This window comes from Salvia hispanica, chromosome 1, assembly GCF_029641045.1.
Source record: "Salvia hispanica isolate PSC_SH4W2 chromosome 1, Shi_PSC_v1, whole genome shotgun sequence".
Taxonomy (NCBI): Eukaryota; Viridiplantae; Streptophyta; class Magnoliopsida; order Lamiales; family Lamiaceae; genus Salvia; species Salvia hispanica.
Genome location: NC_142692.1, coordinates 38,377,490 through 38,392,489, shown reverse-complemented (window position 1 = coordinate 38,392,489; position 15,000 = coordinate 38,377,490). Strand labels below are relative to the sequence as shown.

At 36.0% G+C, this 15,000-nt stretch overlaps 3 protein-coding genes across 4 annotated transcripts; all 3 read left to right on the top strand.

Annotated features, from left to right (window-relative positions):
- The first annotated feature begins 1,150 nt into the window (after positions 1 to 1,150).
- Positions 1,151 to 2,249, top strand: LOC125185470 (uncharacterized). Its single transcript, XM_048082000.2, has 2 exons — positions 1,151 to 1,428; positions 1,564 to 2,249. Exons 1-2 carry the CDS (start codon positions 1,390 to 1,392, stop codon positions 2,035 to 2,037), a joined length of 513 nt encoding a protein of 170 aa, XP_047937957.1. The 5' UTR covers positions 1,151 to 1,389; the 3' UTR covers positions 2,038 to 2,249.
- A 782-nt stretch (positions 2,250 to 3,031) lies between these two features.
- On the top strand, positions 3,032 to 7,441 carry LOC125219093 (protein ACTIVITY OF BC1 COMPLEX KINASE 7, chloroplastic-like). The gene is made up of 18 exons (XM_048120960.2): positions 3,032 to 3,255; positions 3,833 to 4,415; positions 4,484 to 4,627; positions 4,711 to 4,836; positions 4,933 to 5,020; positions 5,095 to 5,188; positions 5,315 to 5,408; positions 5,506 to 5,560; positions 5,649 to 5,740; positions 5,810 to 5,980; positions 6,052 to 6,108; positions 6,195 to 6,278; positions 6,381 to 6,465; positions 6,524 to 6,585; positions 6,669 to 6,740; positions 6,822 to 6,926; positions 7,006 to 7,147; positions 7,224 to 7,441. Exons 2-18 carry the CDS (start codon positions 3,849 to 3,851, stop codon positions 7,295 to 7,297), a joined length of 2,112 nt encoding a protein of 703 aa, XP_047976917.1. The 5' UTR covers positions 3,032 to 3,255; positions 3,833 to 3,848; the 3' UTR covers positions 7,298 to 7,441.
- A 2,981-nt stretch (positions 7,442 to 10,422) lies between these two features.
- Positions 10,423 to 11,941, top strand: LOC125223566 (protein NOI4-like). Of its 2 annotated transcripts, none has more exons than XM_048126768.1 (3): positions 10,423 to 10,572; positions 11,457 to 11,639; positions 11,763 to 11,941. In XM_048126768.1, the coding sequence occupies exons 1-3, from the start codon at positions 10,567 to 10,569 to the stop codon at positions 11,805 to 11,807; spliced, it is 234 nt and encodes a 77-aa protein (XP_047982725.1). In that variant the 5' UTR covers positions 10,423 to 10,566; the 3' UTR covers positions 11,808 to 11,941. The 2 variants fall into 2 exon arrangements, with proteins under 2 accessions (XP_047982725.1, XP_047982724.1); XM_048126767.2 differs by having other exon boundaries at positions 11,760 to 11,941.
- Positions 11,942 to 15,000: the final 3,059 nt, after the last annotated feature.

The following is a 15,000-nucleotide window of genomic DNA, read 5'->3' as shown; positions in this document are numbered from 1 at the left end:
GAAATTTCATTTCACTTTATTCATAAACAAATAGTCAAATAATTTTACACTATTTCGTTAATTATTTTATGCATACTTTCTACGTCCCACAAGAATATGCACTATTTCCTTTTTAGTCCGTCCCATAAAAATGTGCATTTTCTAATTTCAAAAAATCTTTTTTCTCTAATGAGGTGAGACTCGTTCTCCACTATTAATATTTTAAAAACTTTTTCTCACTACCTCTCCCTAACTTTACCAATTTTATATTAAAACTCGTGCCGAACCCAATGTGCGTATTCTTGGTTCTTTGGTGACATAGGGAGTACTATAACTTAAAAAAAAGAAAGAAACATCACTCTCTCCGCTTGTTCTCACTTTTACTTTATCCTTTCTCCCCTTAACTCATAAAACAATACTCCCTATGTCCCTAATAATTCGTTACCATTTGACCCGTCACGGGTTTTAAGAAATGTAATAGAAAGTGAGTTGAAAAAGTTAGTGGCATGTGGGTCATACTTTTATATATTAGTTTTCCAATAAAATATGAGTGTGAATGAGTTAGTGGAATATAGGGTCCACTACCAAAAATGGTAAAGTGAAAGGTAACAAATTTTTAGGGACAGACGGAGAAATATGTGACAAATTTTCAGGGAGGGAGGGAGTATTACATAAAATCTCGTGCCGAAAAGAAAATGCTCCACTTAATGGGGTTTGCAACGGAAAAATAAATAAATCAGAACTTAGATCTATTTAGCGGATTATTTTAAACTGAATCTATTCGCACAATTAACACATGAAGCATGCTCTGAACTTGAACTTATTGATTAATTGAAACCCTAAACATCATGCTACAACGAGAATTAGATACCCTATGATTCTCCAAAGAATCGAAAATGACTTGCTCCTTTTTTACGTGATGATCTTCGATACTATACATCTTTTGATTGTATCCCAAACTTATATTTTGATTTTGGAGCATCCATCAATTTTGAATTCTACTAATAAAAGTTTGTTTTTGCATTTTTTTTTTGGAGGAGAATTGGCATGTGAATTTGACTGGTGAGCTCAGAGATTGGCACATGGCATCTCTCATTTCCATGGTCTATTGATGTTTTTAAGAGAATCAGTTGTAGAGAAGGACCACTGATTAGTGTTGGGGAAACACAAAAAGGATTGTTTTAATTACACAAACAATGAGAAAAGCTCTTAGAAACTGGCTAGGACTCTTGGAAACCTGGAAAGAGCCTTGCAGTTTACCATATTTGTATCAGTCATACATTACTTTTATAAACATTTTCAATGCTGTGGAAACAGAAAACCTAACCCTTTTTTTGTCAGAACCAAGAAACCAGTTCATCTACACCTGTTTCTTCATATTTATTGACTGCAAATCTAGTCCTTTCCTATATGCTTCTCTCTCTCTTGAAGAATTTTTTAGATTTTCTGGTATGAGCTTTCATTCTGACTATTTTTCCTTGTACTATAAAGTGTTGTAAAAAAGCAATCTTTTTCTTCTCTTATCCATTCCTTTAGTGTAAATCAGTCCTCCAAAAGATGGGTTGCTGTCTGTATTTTTTGCAGTGCTCAAGAGCCTGGTTAGCTCTTCTTGTTCCAATATGTGCAGTCTTATCATCATCCAGCCATGGATCTTTCTTGATCCCGATCACTTTCATCCTCCTCTCAACTATCTTCCTCTTCACATTCTCCAAAAAAGCAGCAGCAAGTGAGGCATCATCAAATCAAGAAAAGCACCAATCGGAGGCCGGGGAAGAAGAGGTGGTGTTGATGGGGTCACAAGATATGTACTCAGAGAGTGAGAGCATGGAACAGTTTTCATCAAGTGAAGATCACTCATCTGATATAGAGCAGAGGCTGGACTGCTCGGATGAGGAGAGCCTCATTGAGATAGCAATCCCAAGTGGGCAGTTTGGGTGGAATAATGTCAACTGCTGCAAAGAGTTTCACAAGGATTTCTGGGCAGAGATGAGTGAGATCAATGAAGAGGATGATAACTTGATTGAGATTGACATCAATATTGGTTCCATTAAGTGTTGATGGAGCAATCAAGATCTTGTGTTTTTTGATCCATTTGGATTCATTGTTGGTAACAGCATGAGTGGTTTGGATCTCTTTTTCTTTTTTTTTTTATTTCAACCATGATTAATACCCTGTTACAAAGGCAACAGATATTCAAAATCTTAATTTGTACATGGCCCCTATGTTTCTTGTGAATACACAATCAAGTTATGATTGACATTTGATTCCCACTTTGCTTTATTTATCTCTTCAAATTGCCTTTTGCATATTCAATTCGGCCTCAACAACCATGGGTGCATCTCTCTCTCAATTCGGACAAAAACCAAGCCCATCACTATGTGATCACAATCGTAGCCCAAAAGGATAACATCCTTTGCAATTAATCTCAAATAATCAAAGCCTTTAAAATTTTAAATACTAGTACTACTAAGGAATATTGATGTACGGAGTATTTCAGATGCAATTGTTGGGCTTATCCTACGTGGGCTTGTTATTGAAGTTAGTACTGTAGTAGATTCTTCAATTTATACAATGGATTCGCGTGTGACCTAAATTGATTTGTTTTATTAGAACACATTATTCTATCCCAGCTGGATAATGTTTAAATAAAACTTTACAGCAAGCTTATTTTGGTATTTGGCTAAATTTTGACTGTTATTAATGGAATACATGAACTAAGCAATAAAACTAGTCCGTACTAGTATATTATTATTTTTTTTGCCGCTGAAACATGGAAATAAGAAATAACCCACGTGAAAAAGCAATGAAAATGAGAAAGCTCCATATGATAAATCTTGAACACCAATTAATTAAGGTTCTGTTTGGCAGTCCCACGTTCAGTTTGTTTGTCGTTTAACGGAAACACAAAATTAGTTAAATTTCCCAATCACAAAAAGTTCCATCACTGTAAAAGACAAAAAAGAAAAAAAACAAAAAAAAAGGTGTAGGAGCTCTGACTCTGTTTAAAAATTTCAACTTTGCAAACACATCCAATCAACTAACTCATTTTTTATGGGGTTGTTTGGATTGGGAAATTAATGATTCCGATTTTGACAATTAACGAGTTCCAATTTACACAATTTTGAATTTAATGCTATTGAGCGTCAAACATGTTAGACTTGTCAAGAAAGTGGGAGTCCTATTTTTCTTTATATTCAAACATTGCACTCCATCAACAGGATTGAGGTGTGAGGCTCAATAGATTGTGGTTCATCTTTCTCTCCTCCATTTTAGACTGTGAGTCTTTAATTTTATAAGTTTTATTTTGCGTATCTGTATCTGTGCTTCTTATTTGTACATGGAAGGGGGAGCTGAATAAAAACAGCATCTTTTGCGCTTCATGTATTGATCTTGGTTTTCTCTTGATTGGTGTTATTACAAATTCTGAATAATGTTATTTTAGTATATGTTGTTGCTATGTTGTTAGGATAGTTGTGATTGATCTATCAATTTCAGAGTGAGTTGCATTTCTAGGCAGTTGACTTTAGTTTTGGATTAAGGTTTTTGATGACTGAAAAAGATAGTTGACTTTAGTTGCATTTCAAGATTCCCCTATTAATGAGTTTCTTGAAAGTATGGCCGATCTTGGGTATAAGTTATTACTATAAATATTGGTTTTGAGTTGATGTTTTACTACAAAGCAATAATGTCTTTTTTAGTATTTGGGGTATATGTTGTTATGTTATTAAGGATAGTTGTGATTGCTCTATCAATTATTTAATGACGAAGCAACTCATGTACTGATTGGAAGAGTGAGCTGCATTTCTAGTTCAATTGATCAGGGTGAAGAAATGTGATGCCATACAATTCTCAGGTTTTTGTACACTAAAATGGCTTCTGGAGCAGTATTGGCTTCTAATACTTGCTATCTCAGCATAGGGGAAATGATGAATCATGGAATACCAGAAGATAATCTTCGTTACTCGGGTTTGTTTAAAAACTACAATAAGGTTAAGACTAGGAAACTTACTAGGTTTCGAGTTAGAATGCAGAAGAGGGAATTGCCATCGTCACAATTAGGCAGGTATGGTAGAGTTATCAAAATGGTACCTACTAGTGAAATCAGAAAAGGGACGTCGCCATCTGTGGATAAGCCAGAGATTGTGAATGGATATGTGAAGAAGGTTAATGGTGTTCATGTAGCTGCTGTACGAAGCCTTGTTAAGAAAGATCCTACTCCGCCTCCTTCAAAGTTGTCGAGGCTTAAAGAACTTCCCCCCATTGAAGAAGGGATTAAGGTTTTGCCTTCCGATGAAAGCTTTAGTTGGGCTAACGAAAACTATAACTCCGTTCAAAGAACTATTGATGTGTGGTTGTCTCTTCTTTCACTGAGAATCCGTGTTCTGTTGGATGATGCAAAATGGACATACATAGGAGGCTTTTCTGAGGAGAAGCAGGTGAGTTCGTTTCTATCAGCTAGTCGTTTCTTGGCTTAGCTGGTTCTGAAGCTATGTTTGTATTTCAGAAGCAGCGAAGAAGGAAAACAGCGTCATGGTTAAGGGAGTGCATTCTGCAACTCGGGCCAACTTTGATCAAACTCGGGCAGCTACTGTCGACAAGATCTGATATACTTCCTAAAGAGTATGTGGAGGAGCTTTCTAAACTGCAGGTAGGATGTTGGTTCAACAAATGCAAATCTTTCATGATGAATTCATGTTTCTTGAGACCTTTTGCCTAAACTGTTGATATCAGGATAGGGTACCGGCTTTTACATCAAGTAAAGCGAAAAAATTGATCGAAAAGGAATTGGGAACTCCAGTTCATGTGTTATTTAAGGAGTTTGTGGACCTACCGTTGGCAGCTGCTAGTCTTGGTCAGGTGTTTGCCTTTTGTTTTTCACCTCTCTCTTTCTCATAGCTTGATGTGTATGTAACCGTGCTGAACTTAGACTATGCATTCTTATACTATGGTTAGGTTCACAGGGCAATCCTGCATAACGGAGAGAAAGTGGTTGTGAAAGTCCAAAGACCAGGGTTGAAGAAACTTTTCGACATCGATCTCAGTAATTAAGAACTAGTTAGTCTTCCACAATTTTTATAACTGCTGCACTTGTTTTAATTGTTTCTTGATCTTCAGAAAATCTAAAGCTAATTACTGAACTCTTTCAAAAGAGCGAAACATTTGGTGGCCCATCGAGGGATTGGGTTGGGATATATGAAGAATGTGCCAGGTAAGTTGTATCGGAGCATCAAAACATCTTGCACCTTTGTAATATAGCATCAAAATTAGCTTTAGCTTGTGATTTACAAAGGTAATGCATTTACTTGTTAACCTCATGTTCGTTGAAATTATATAGGATTTTGTATGAAGAAATTGATTATGTAAACGAAGCAAAGAATGCTGATAGATTTCGTCGCGATTTTCGGAATATAAAGTGGATCCGAGTTCCTGTATGTTTCCTCCTCAAGGGCTTATAGTTGTTGCTAGTTTTTCAGACTTAGTTATAAAAAGATGTTTTTAAAAACTTTTGTCTATTTTTAACCTCAGATGGTCTACTGGGATTATACAGGACTAAAGGTTTTAACGTTGGAGTATGTTCCAGGTGTTACTCTTTTTCTAAATTATACTAGTAGTATATTTATCCATTCTAGTTTGTCATAATTTGATATTTTCACAATTTTTTTTATTAGGTATCAAGATAAACCAATTGGATATGATAGATGCATATGGTTATAGTCGATCCAAGATTTCATCACGGGCCGTTGAAGCCTACTTAATTCAGGTTAGCGTCCTGCATTCAGTTGAGAACCTGGTAGGATTTTGAATACTTGGTGGCTTTCCATTTTCTTAGATACTCAACACCGGTTTCTTTCATGCTGATCCTCATCCCGGAAATCTTGCTATTGATCGGGATGAAGCACTAATATACTACGACTTTGGTATGATGGGAGACATTAGGAGCTTTACTAGAGATAGGCTATCAGATCTCTTCTACGCTGCTTATGAAAAGGATGCAAAAAAGGTTTAATTTCTTATGGTTTTGAGTGAGTTTCACACATTTCTGTGTATCTAAAACACAAGCGGCCATTGAAGGTTATGCAAAGTCTGATTGATCTTGGAGCACTTGAGCCCACAGGAGATTTGACATCAGTATGATTCTTTCACTAAGCAACTACTCATTATGTACATTACTTTGCAAATAGAACCTGAAACAGTGAAGATGCGTCTGTATTTAGGTGAGGAGATCAGTGCAGTTTTTCTTGAATAATCTGCTAGACAAAAGAATTACTCAAGAGCAAACATTGTCAGCAATTGGTGAGGTAATACCATTTTTCTATATTTTTCATTGTCGAGCCTCGAGTTTAGAAGTGCACGAGTAGATTCAGTTTCGTTGCTTTGACTGCATGTTTCATTGCTTGCAGGATTTGTTTGCTATAGCAACAGATCAGCCATTCCGGTTTCCTTCCACTTTCACTTTTCTTATCAGAGCATTTTCAACACTGGAAGGTTCTCTCTCCCCCTCTCTCTCAACGTGGTATAGTAAACTGAGATTGATTTCTTCCAGGTATCGGCTATACTCTGGATTCGGATTTTTCATTTGCAAAGATCGCTGCACCATACGCACAGGTTCTGGCATTACTCTAGCAGTCACGAGCTTATCTGCATCAATTCTGAGATATGATTAAAAATATGCCTTGGTTCATGTACAGGAGCTCTTAGGAAGACGATATCAGCGGACAGGAACACAACTAGTCCAAGAAATATCTAAACAAGCCGATGATGTACTGATCTATTCTCAACTCAATCATGAGTAGCTCAATGTATCTACCCTTTTGAATTGCTAGTAACACGTCTTCTTTCAGGCAAGATCACACACGATCTCCATGCCTTACCGCATCCAACAGATAGAAGAAATTGTGAAGCAACTCGAGTCTGGAGACTTGAAGCTCCGCGTTCGTGTCCTTGAGGTGATTTTCTTAATTACAGTTTACCTAAATCTTCCAAAGATTCAACAAACTATGAAATCTCCATTTACTTGATTTGCAGTCGGAAAGAGCAGCTCAGAGAGCGAGTGTGCTGCAGATGGGAACCATATACACAGTTGTGGGTGGAATCCTCCTTAACCTTGGGCTTACTTTGCGCGTTCAAGGCAGTCGAGCAGTGGCCAACGCCTCGTTTATAGTTGCAGGCAAGTCTACTCTCTGCATTCATCCAGAGAGATGAGTATTTAAAAGATATCTGAATTCTTTATTGTGTTGCTGCAGGTTTTTTCTTCATTCTATTTGTCAGATCAATTCAAAAGGTGAAGAAGCTTGATAGATTTGAGAAAATGATATGATCATACATACTTTTTGATTATCTCTTTAAAGCCATTCATTATATAATCAGATTAGGAGGGATGGGAGCACCTTTTTTGGGGGATTCTTGTAATGCACAGTTCTTTACATTTCATATGTAATGATAAATTATTGAGTACTTTTAATGTGGCTCATTAATTTTACACAGTATTAAAATGATTATGTTTTGTGTGTGAATTGATAAAACCCATTAGTGAAAATAGGCCACTTTCCGTGGGTAGGTCGAGCAATAGCAATGGTTGGGCTCTCGGGGGCTTTTTTTTTTATTTTTTCTATATCATCATTTTTTGAAAGTGTCTATCTCCCCACGATGAAAGGACCCTCCCATAGAGCCCTTCCCTTTCCATTTCATTTCCACATCATCATTATTTTATTTTATTACTTTAGCACTTCTATATTTAATATATTATCAAATTAAATAAAATTAAATGCAAAAAGTATTAATGCGCAAATCTTTGTTATATTGCAATATTTGAAAATAGAAAACAGCGAGATGCAAATAAAAAAAACCTACATTTAAAAAAAAATACAAATAAGACTCGAGCGTCGTCGTCGTCGGAGTGAAAACCCATCTGTTTCTTGATCTGATAGTTTTCCAGATGTCAGTCTTGACACGATCATCCGATTCATCTCAAAATGCATGCGAAGCTCTGGCGCCTTGTGAGTCGGTGCCCCATCAGGCTTCCCTCCATCTTGATTGTAGTGTTGCCGATGCAGGTACAGAAACCAATCTTCCATTGGTTGTTACCTACAACTGAATCCTTGCCGATATCTACCCAACACCCCGCCAGAGCAAGCGTCTCAGTTGGTGTATAATGTGTTCTCGGCTTCCTACCCTTAGGAGCAGGCCCCAATGGCTCCGCGGCCTTCCCCTTCCCTTTCTCTTTGGAAGGTGATGGGTGCATTTCCTCCACTTCATGCTGTTCCCAGCTGAAGCTCAGATTTGTGGTGGAATAGTTGTAGATGCGTGAGTGTCGGGTGTAGAAGTCATCATTTCTGGCTGATAGACCGCATCCTTGTAATTCGGGTTGATTCCTCTTCCGATGCTCCAGTGGAACGCCTGTGGGGTTATTGGTCTATCAACACCGACAAATGTGTTGCCGGAGAATTGAGTAGAGTTGGGGGATTGGTTCCCGGTAAAGTAAGGGGCCCTAGCATTGCCTACAAAAGGAGTGAATCCTCCGGCGAATATGTTGCCACCGAGAACTTGGTTGAAGTAGAGATTTTGCTGATTGTGTGGAGGTTGGTTGAAGTAGGGATTTTGCTGAGTGGGTGAAGTTTGGATATCGGGCGGAATTAGGGTTCTGTCTGTGTATGGGCTTCCATCGCCGGATAATTGGGGAAAGTTGTCAGAATCTATTTTGTAGAGGAAGTGTAGAATGAGAAGATGGACGATGGAAAGCGGAGGGATGATTGAAAATGATAGGAAGTGGAAGTATATATAAAGAAACTAATAAAAATTTTGAAAAAAACAAAATAAAATATATTTGAGAGGGCCGATCAAGGGGCCCTTCTCATCGCCATAGGCCGATACAACGGCCTTTTGGGCGAGAGGGGAGGGGGCCGATCGACGGTCTTTCCGCCGCAGTGGTGGGGCGATGGAGGCCGATGGGGAAGGCCCTCCATCGGTTCTCCATTGTGAGTGCTCTAAGAACAAAAATGAGGCAACATTTATTGAACAATCAATTATATGCACTTTCTTTGTCTATGAAAAATAGTTCTATTCGTGGATAACACAAATTTTAATGAAAAGTTAATAAAGTAAGAGAGAGAGGAGAAAAGTAGATAAAGTAAAAGTAAAAAGATAAATTAAAAAGAAAAAAAATGGATAACATATGAAAGAAAGTTTCTATTTTTGAAATGAGACTATTTTTTTTTGTCACTCCAAAATGGTCAAATAGAACTTCTCCCTCTGTCTCAGCTAAGATGATACACTTCTTTTTTAATTTGTCTCAACCAAGATGACACATTTCTATTTTTGGTAACTTCTCTTTCTAATTAATACACTGAACCACTTTTTTCTCACTCCACTTAAATATTCAACTCTCTTTCTCACTTCATTTAATAACTATACTCAATTTTTCAGTTAAACACATTAACTAAGAACTCCTAAAATCTCATGCCGACTAAAAAATATACATCATCTTAGCCAAGAAAAAGCTAGTACTCCCTCCGTCCCACAAAAGATGTCATACTTTCTATTTTAGTTTGTCCTACAAAAGATGTCACATTTTTCATTTTTGGAAAAACTTCTTTCTCACATGAATATAAAATAAATATTTTCTCTCTCCATTCAACATATAAAATAAAACCTCCTAAAATCCCATGGTGTCCCATAAATGTGACATCTTTAGTGGGACGAAGAGAGTAGGATTTTTTGTGGATAATGGAATAATAATTTTAATAATTTTTGGTTGTTATAGATATAAGAAAAAAAAAGAGAGAATTAAAAGATTTGTTTGGTTTTGCATTGGATGGTGGCCAAGTTGAAAAGCTAGTCTTATTGACAGAGGTGATGCTATGTGAATTGTCAAATAAGTATGCCGAAAAGCACAAACTTTTCGGCATAAGATTTAAAGAAATGAGATTTTGTTAGTAAAGTGAAAAGATTTTGTTAGTAAAGTGAAAAGTAAATAAAGTAGAAAGAAAAAAAGGTAAGAGTGAGGATACCAACAAAAAAAGAAGAAGAAATGACTCACTTATCTTGGGACGTCCCAAAAATGAATGTTAATCGCTTATATTGGGACGGGGGAGTATTAATTATTGGAAGCGATGCGATTAGTCAAATAATAAGAATTACTCCCTCCGTCACATTAAAGATGACTCATTTTTTTTTTTGGTTTGTCCCAATCAAGATGACTCATTACTTTAAATAGAAATCTATTTATTTCTACTTTATCTCATCTCTCTTACTTTACTCTCTCCATTTAATACACAAAATAAAATTGCATAAAATCTCGTGCTGTCCAAGAAATGGGTCATCTTCCTTGGAACGGAGGGAGTTCTAATTCAGAGAGAGCCTCTAGATAGAGTAAAAAACCGCTATGTGAAGAAATTGGGTTTGGGTCCCACAAATTCACGTGGCACACCTGGAGCATTGCCCCATTCTCCTTCTCCATCTATACATTTCTCATTTTGCCATACGTAACGCCATCTCTCTCTCTCGCTTTTTTGCTGTCATCCAAACTTGGACGCTTACCGCTTACCGCCGGACCCGGAACTCTACCGGCTTCAGCTCAGCCACTCGTCCATGGCGGTACTGTTTTCGTCTCCGCTCTACTCTATTTCTCCCGTTTTTTGCTCCTGTCTATGCGTGTTCTTCTATTCATGTATTTCTGTTTTGATTTTGATGTTTTGGTGAGTTTTTGTGCGCAATTGTCACTTCTCAAGAGAAGAAAAAACAATTGTAGTAGGAGTGGTACAAGTTAAGCTTCAGCGAAATTATTGGAATGTGGATGGAATGCCCTATCTTTGCTGCTATTTACAAGTCACTCTAGGATAAAAGTTATGGAGAGGATTATTTATACTAATTTTATACTCCATTTGACATGATTTCTTCTACTGCTAAAGCATGTATGTGTTGTATTTAGATTTTAGACTATGCTTGCACCTCAAACAGAAATATATGTGAAAAGGGAAAGAAAATACAAGTGTATGCACCTGCCACTTTATGCCTTTCACAGACATGGTTGTATGTTGTTCATCTTTACAGATCATTTTGTCATAGTGTTATTATAAATGTCTGGTGGACTTAGATTGGTATTGCATATATTCTATCAAATCTTGTGCAGCTTTTCTTTTTCTCATCACCTGACCTGATGCACCTAGTAGTTTATATCCTTCCACTAATCTCACAATCATCCTCATTTTCTGATTATGTATCCTGATAAATGCAGATGCAGTTTGCACCCATGACTTCTCTTTTACTCTTCATGTCTATACAACTAATAACATCACCAGTTGCTCTCTGTCCTTTTCGTTGGAACTAGACTTTTCTCTGTATAACAGTTCCAAAATTTTTAGCATATTACAGTTACTGCAATCTCCTAGGTTGGAGTTAGATAGTGGTGATCTCTTTTCATGCCATATTCATTTCTTAACATACAACAACCAGCCGACAGTAATAGGTGTCCACTGCAGGAAAGAGACCTACCATTACCAAAGTTTGGAGAATGGGATGTCAACGACCCAGCATCTGCTGAGGGATTCACAGTGATATTTAACAAGGCTCGGAATGAGAAAAGGACTGGTGGAAAGTCCGACCCTCCACCAAAGATTAACTCTGCCTATAAGCATGGGTCGACTTTGGGAAAGCCTCATTCCGTAAGTTGTGGCTCGATGACTGATTACTTTGATGCTTCAATTTCTTTATTTATGAGTTTGTGTTACATTTTTCCCTTTTCTGAATAAAATTATTAGATCCAATCTGATTTTATTTTTCAGAAGAAATGGTTTGCTGCATGCAGTCTGCTTCGGCAGATTCATGAGTAGCTCTGGGCATGAAGATGTGACAATGTCTGGGAATTACTTTGTTGTTTTATGATCTCAAATTTATTGGCAGTGTGAGATAAAATATGTTGCTGTATTATGTTAGAAATTTATTTAATTTATCTCTTCTTTTTTTACATTGGATTTAGCGTTTTCCTTGTTTCAATAATTTTCTTCAGTAGGTTTGGGCCTTGTTATTGTTCCATCAAATTTAATGCAACTACATTAAATCAGTTGAACCAGTTCTTTATCACATATAAGCAGCAAAATAGGAAGAAAGGCAAAGCCCACTCCATTGTTAATTCTTGTTATTTAAGCGGATGAGGACTACATGATTGAATAATGAGAACACAACTTAGTAACATCATATACTCAGACCTGCATATACACTGGTTGACGTGGAACGAGACCAACTCTCCACCACGGTGCTACTGGTGGACATAATGGCAGGGAGACCATTTTGGGGTGATGTCATCTCTTGCAAACCACAAGGAAGAAGCATCAGGCTCGGCAAGTCTATTTTGTATTAAAGGCCAGAAGGTGAGGTACATACACTGGCACAAGTGGACCTTCATAAGCAAGGGTTGATACACCTTGACGCTGCTTGCGCACAGGACATACACACGCCCGCGTCGCTTCACAGTCCGACAAAACTCACACAACTTCTTCACTGACAAACGGACGTCAGAACACATGATACAAAACATGTTAGGAGGCAAGGTGATTGATATAATTCAAGGTTCAAGAAAATCACAAGGACTTGGCCACTAAACGCACAAACAGAAGCAAACAAGTAGAGAGTCAGACAAAAAGTGTTCCAGATTAGCATACTAAAATCTAACATGCATTTGAGTCGATGATACCAGCTGAAACTTGGATTGATTGATGAGAAACATACAGGAGTTGAAAACACGAGTAGCTGGAACAAAATAAGATGTCATAGCAACCACACTCAAATTTGTTACAAATACCATTTCTGCTAAAAGAGTTTAAGATCAAAAGGACTCATCTACCAACTAAAGGTGAACTTATTGAATCAGTAAAAAGATTGGTAAGTAAATCAGAAACAGAGCACTCCACAACCAGCTCAAACATTGATAAAGATGCAGAAATGTAGACTGTGAGAGTATCACAGTTATATAATTAACTAATTCAATTGTGAGAATTTGCAATTAGATTAACAGAGGAATGATATTTTTTTCTAGGAAGTTACAGAATTACCGATTTAGATTTTAAACGCAATATTTACAATTGATTTATCCGTACGCGCAGAAAAAACGATGGATAGTACGAGGAAATTAATGTAAAATCCTTAGATAATTCAAAAGCGAATATTATTTCGCATCACACTGCTGTAAAACTCGTCGGATACGAGAGAGAGAGAGATTAATATGGCTATATATTTTGCTCCTGTTAGCATCTATTTGCTCAGAAACTGGAGCTGTGAATTAGGAAGTAATTGAAAATAAATGAACAGCAGGTAATTTTTCTTCTTGTTGTCTGTTTAACATGGTCAAGGTAATGGCTGGTGTGAGAGGGATGTATAAATTCACCCCAACACAGACAGCAGCAAAAGTGCTGCAACAATCAGCATTCCCATCAATATGGTGGGACCAACTTAACTGGCCGAGTAACTACTGTTTCTCCCGGAAGATGGGTTTTGTATATGAGTAATGATAAACAACCAAATTTTGTACAACCAAAATAAAGTTATACTAATAATTTAATGTATTAATTATATATTAAAATATAAATATAGTAAGTGGACAAGTTAAAAAGACTTATTAGCATTTAACCTCATTTTTTATATTTATATTTGAATTTTCTTTCTATTTTTTTAATAATTTGAATTAAAGTATGCACTAATTATATTTATGGTTCTAAAAAAAATAAAAAAATTATACAAAAATCATAAATATATGACCACAATATTATGCACTATCCATGTACTATATATGCATCCAAATATTTTAATTAAATGCATAAATAAACCTAATTTTTTGTCAAATAAACTAGTTTTTGGTTGTACAAAATTTGGTCACATAGATTTGTTGTTATATACTGTAAGAATATTTATATTCTTATGTGACCTATGTATCTATTGGTTTAATATTAAGAGGATTAAGTTCATGATAAATTAAGGATTCTAATATAAAAGACGATACCGTGATGGACCGGTCTCGATTAAAGAATTAGAATCGGGTGTATTGATAACCCTCCTCTCTTACCTTTAATATGCCATAATTATATATAGGTATATGCATGGATTCATTATAATATTGTATATGTATATACGAAAGGTTTTATAATGTTTACATATATACTGGTATATAATAATGTAAGGATTATGCATATATTTAATGTGTACCATTAGTTTATTAGATTGATTAGGAAAAGGCAGTTAATTAACTACCTTAATCAAAAGTTGTGTCTATTCATTTAATTGCATATTGTGGAAAGTCACGTTTTTACAAAGAGGTGCAAAGATTTTTGAGGTTTTCCTCATTGTCGAGAGATATAGAAAAGGAAATACGTGATTAATTGCAAATAAATGATATACATGCAATGATATTCACATATACAGATATAGTGATATACTTACATATATTATGGGAATGATAAATTATTGATTTTTTATCCATCAAAAGAATCAATAAAGGCTTGAGGTCAAAGAGGGGATAACATCATTATGGAGGATCCAGTCAACGAGAGGACTAACATCAATTGGTGGATTCAACCTCTACATCAAATGAAGAAAGCATGGATGGAGTTTGGTGATTTTATCTCCACTTATAATATATATACTATGGTTGAATTAATTCAAATCTAGAATTAGATTTCATTATCGAAATCATTAAAGCATAGAGATATGGCTTACAGTTGGTATCAGAGCCAATCTAGATTTGATTAATTCACCATTTATGTGATTTCAAAATTGAAATTTGAATAGTCTTGGATTTTTCGATTTTGGTTAATATGATTCCGCTTTTGTGTTAGTGGTCTTGTTATATTGCATTTATTTATTGAAAATGATAAATGTTAATTAATTGATCATGATTATAGAGATGCTATAAATGACATAGGAGTTTGATTGATCAATTATTTTTTATTATCTATATACTGGGATATCGCCCAAAAGGTGGATCATTGTATATAGTTAATAAATACGAAAAGGATTAATCATTTATTCATATGT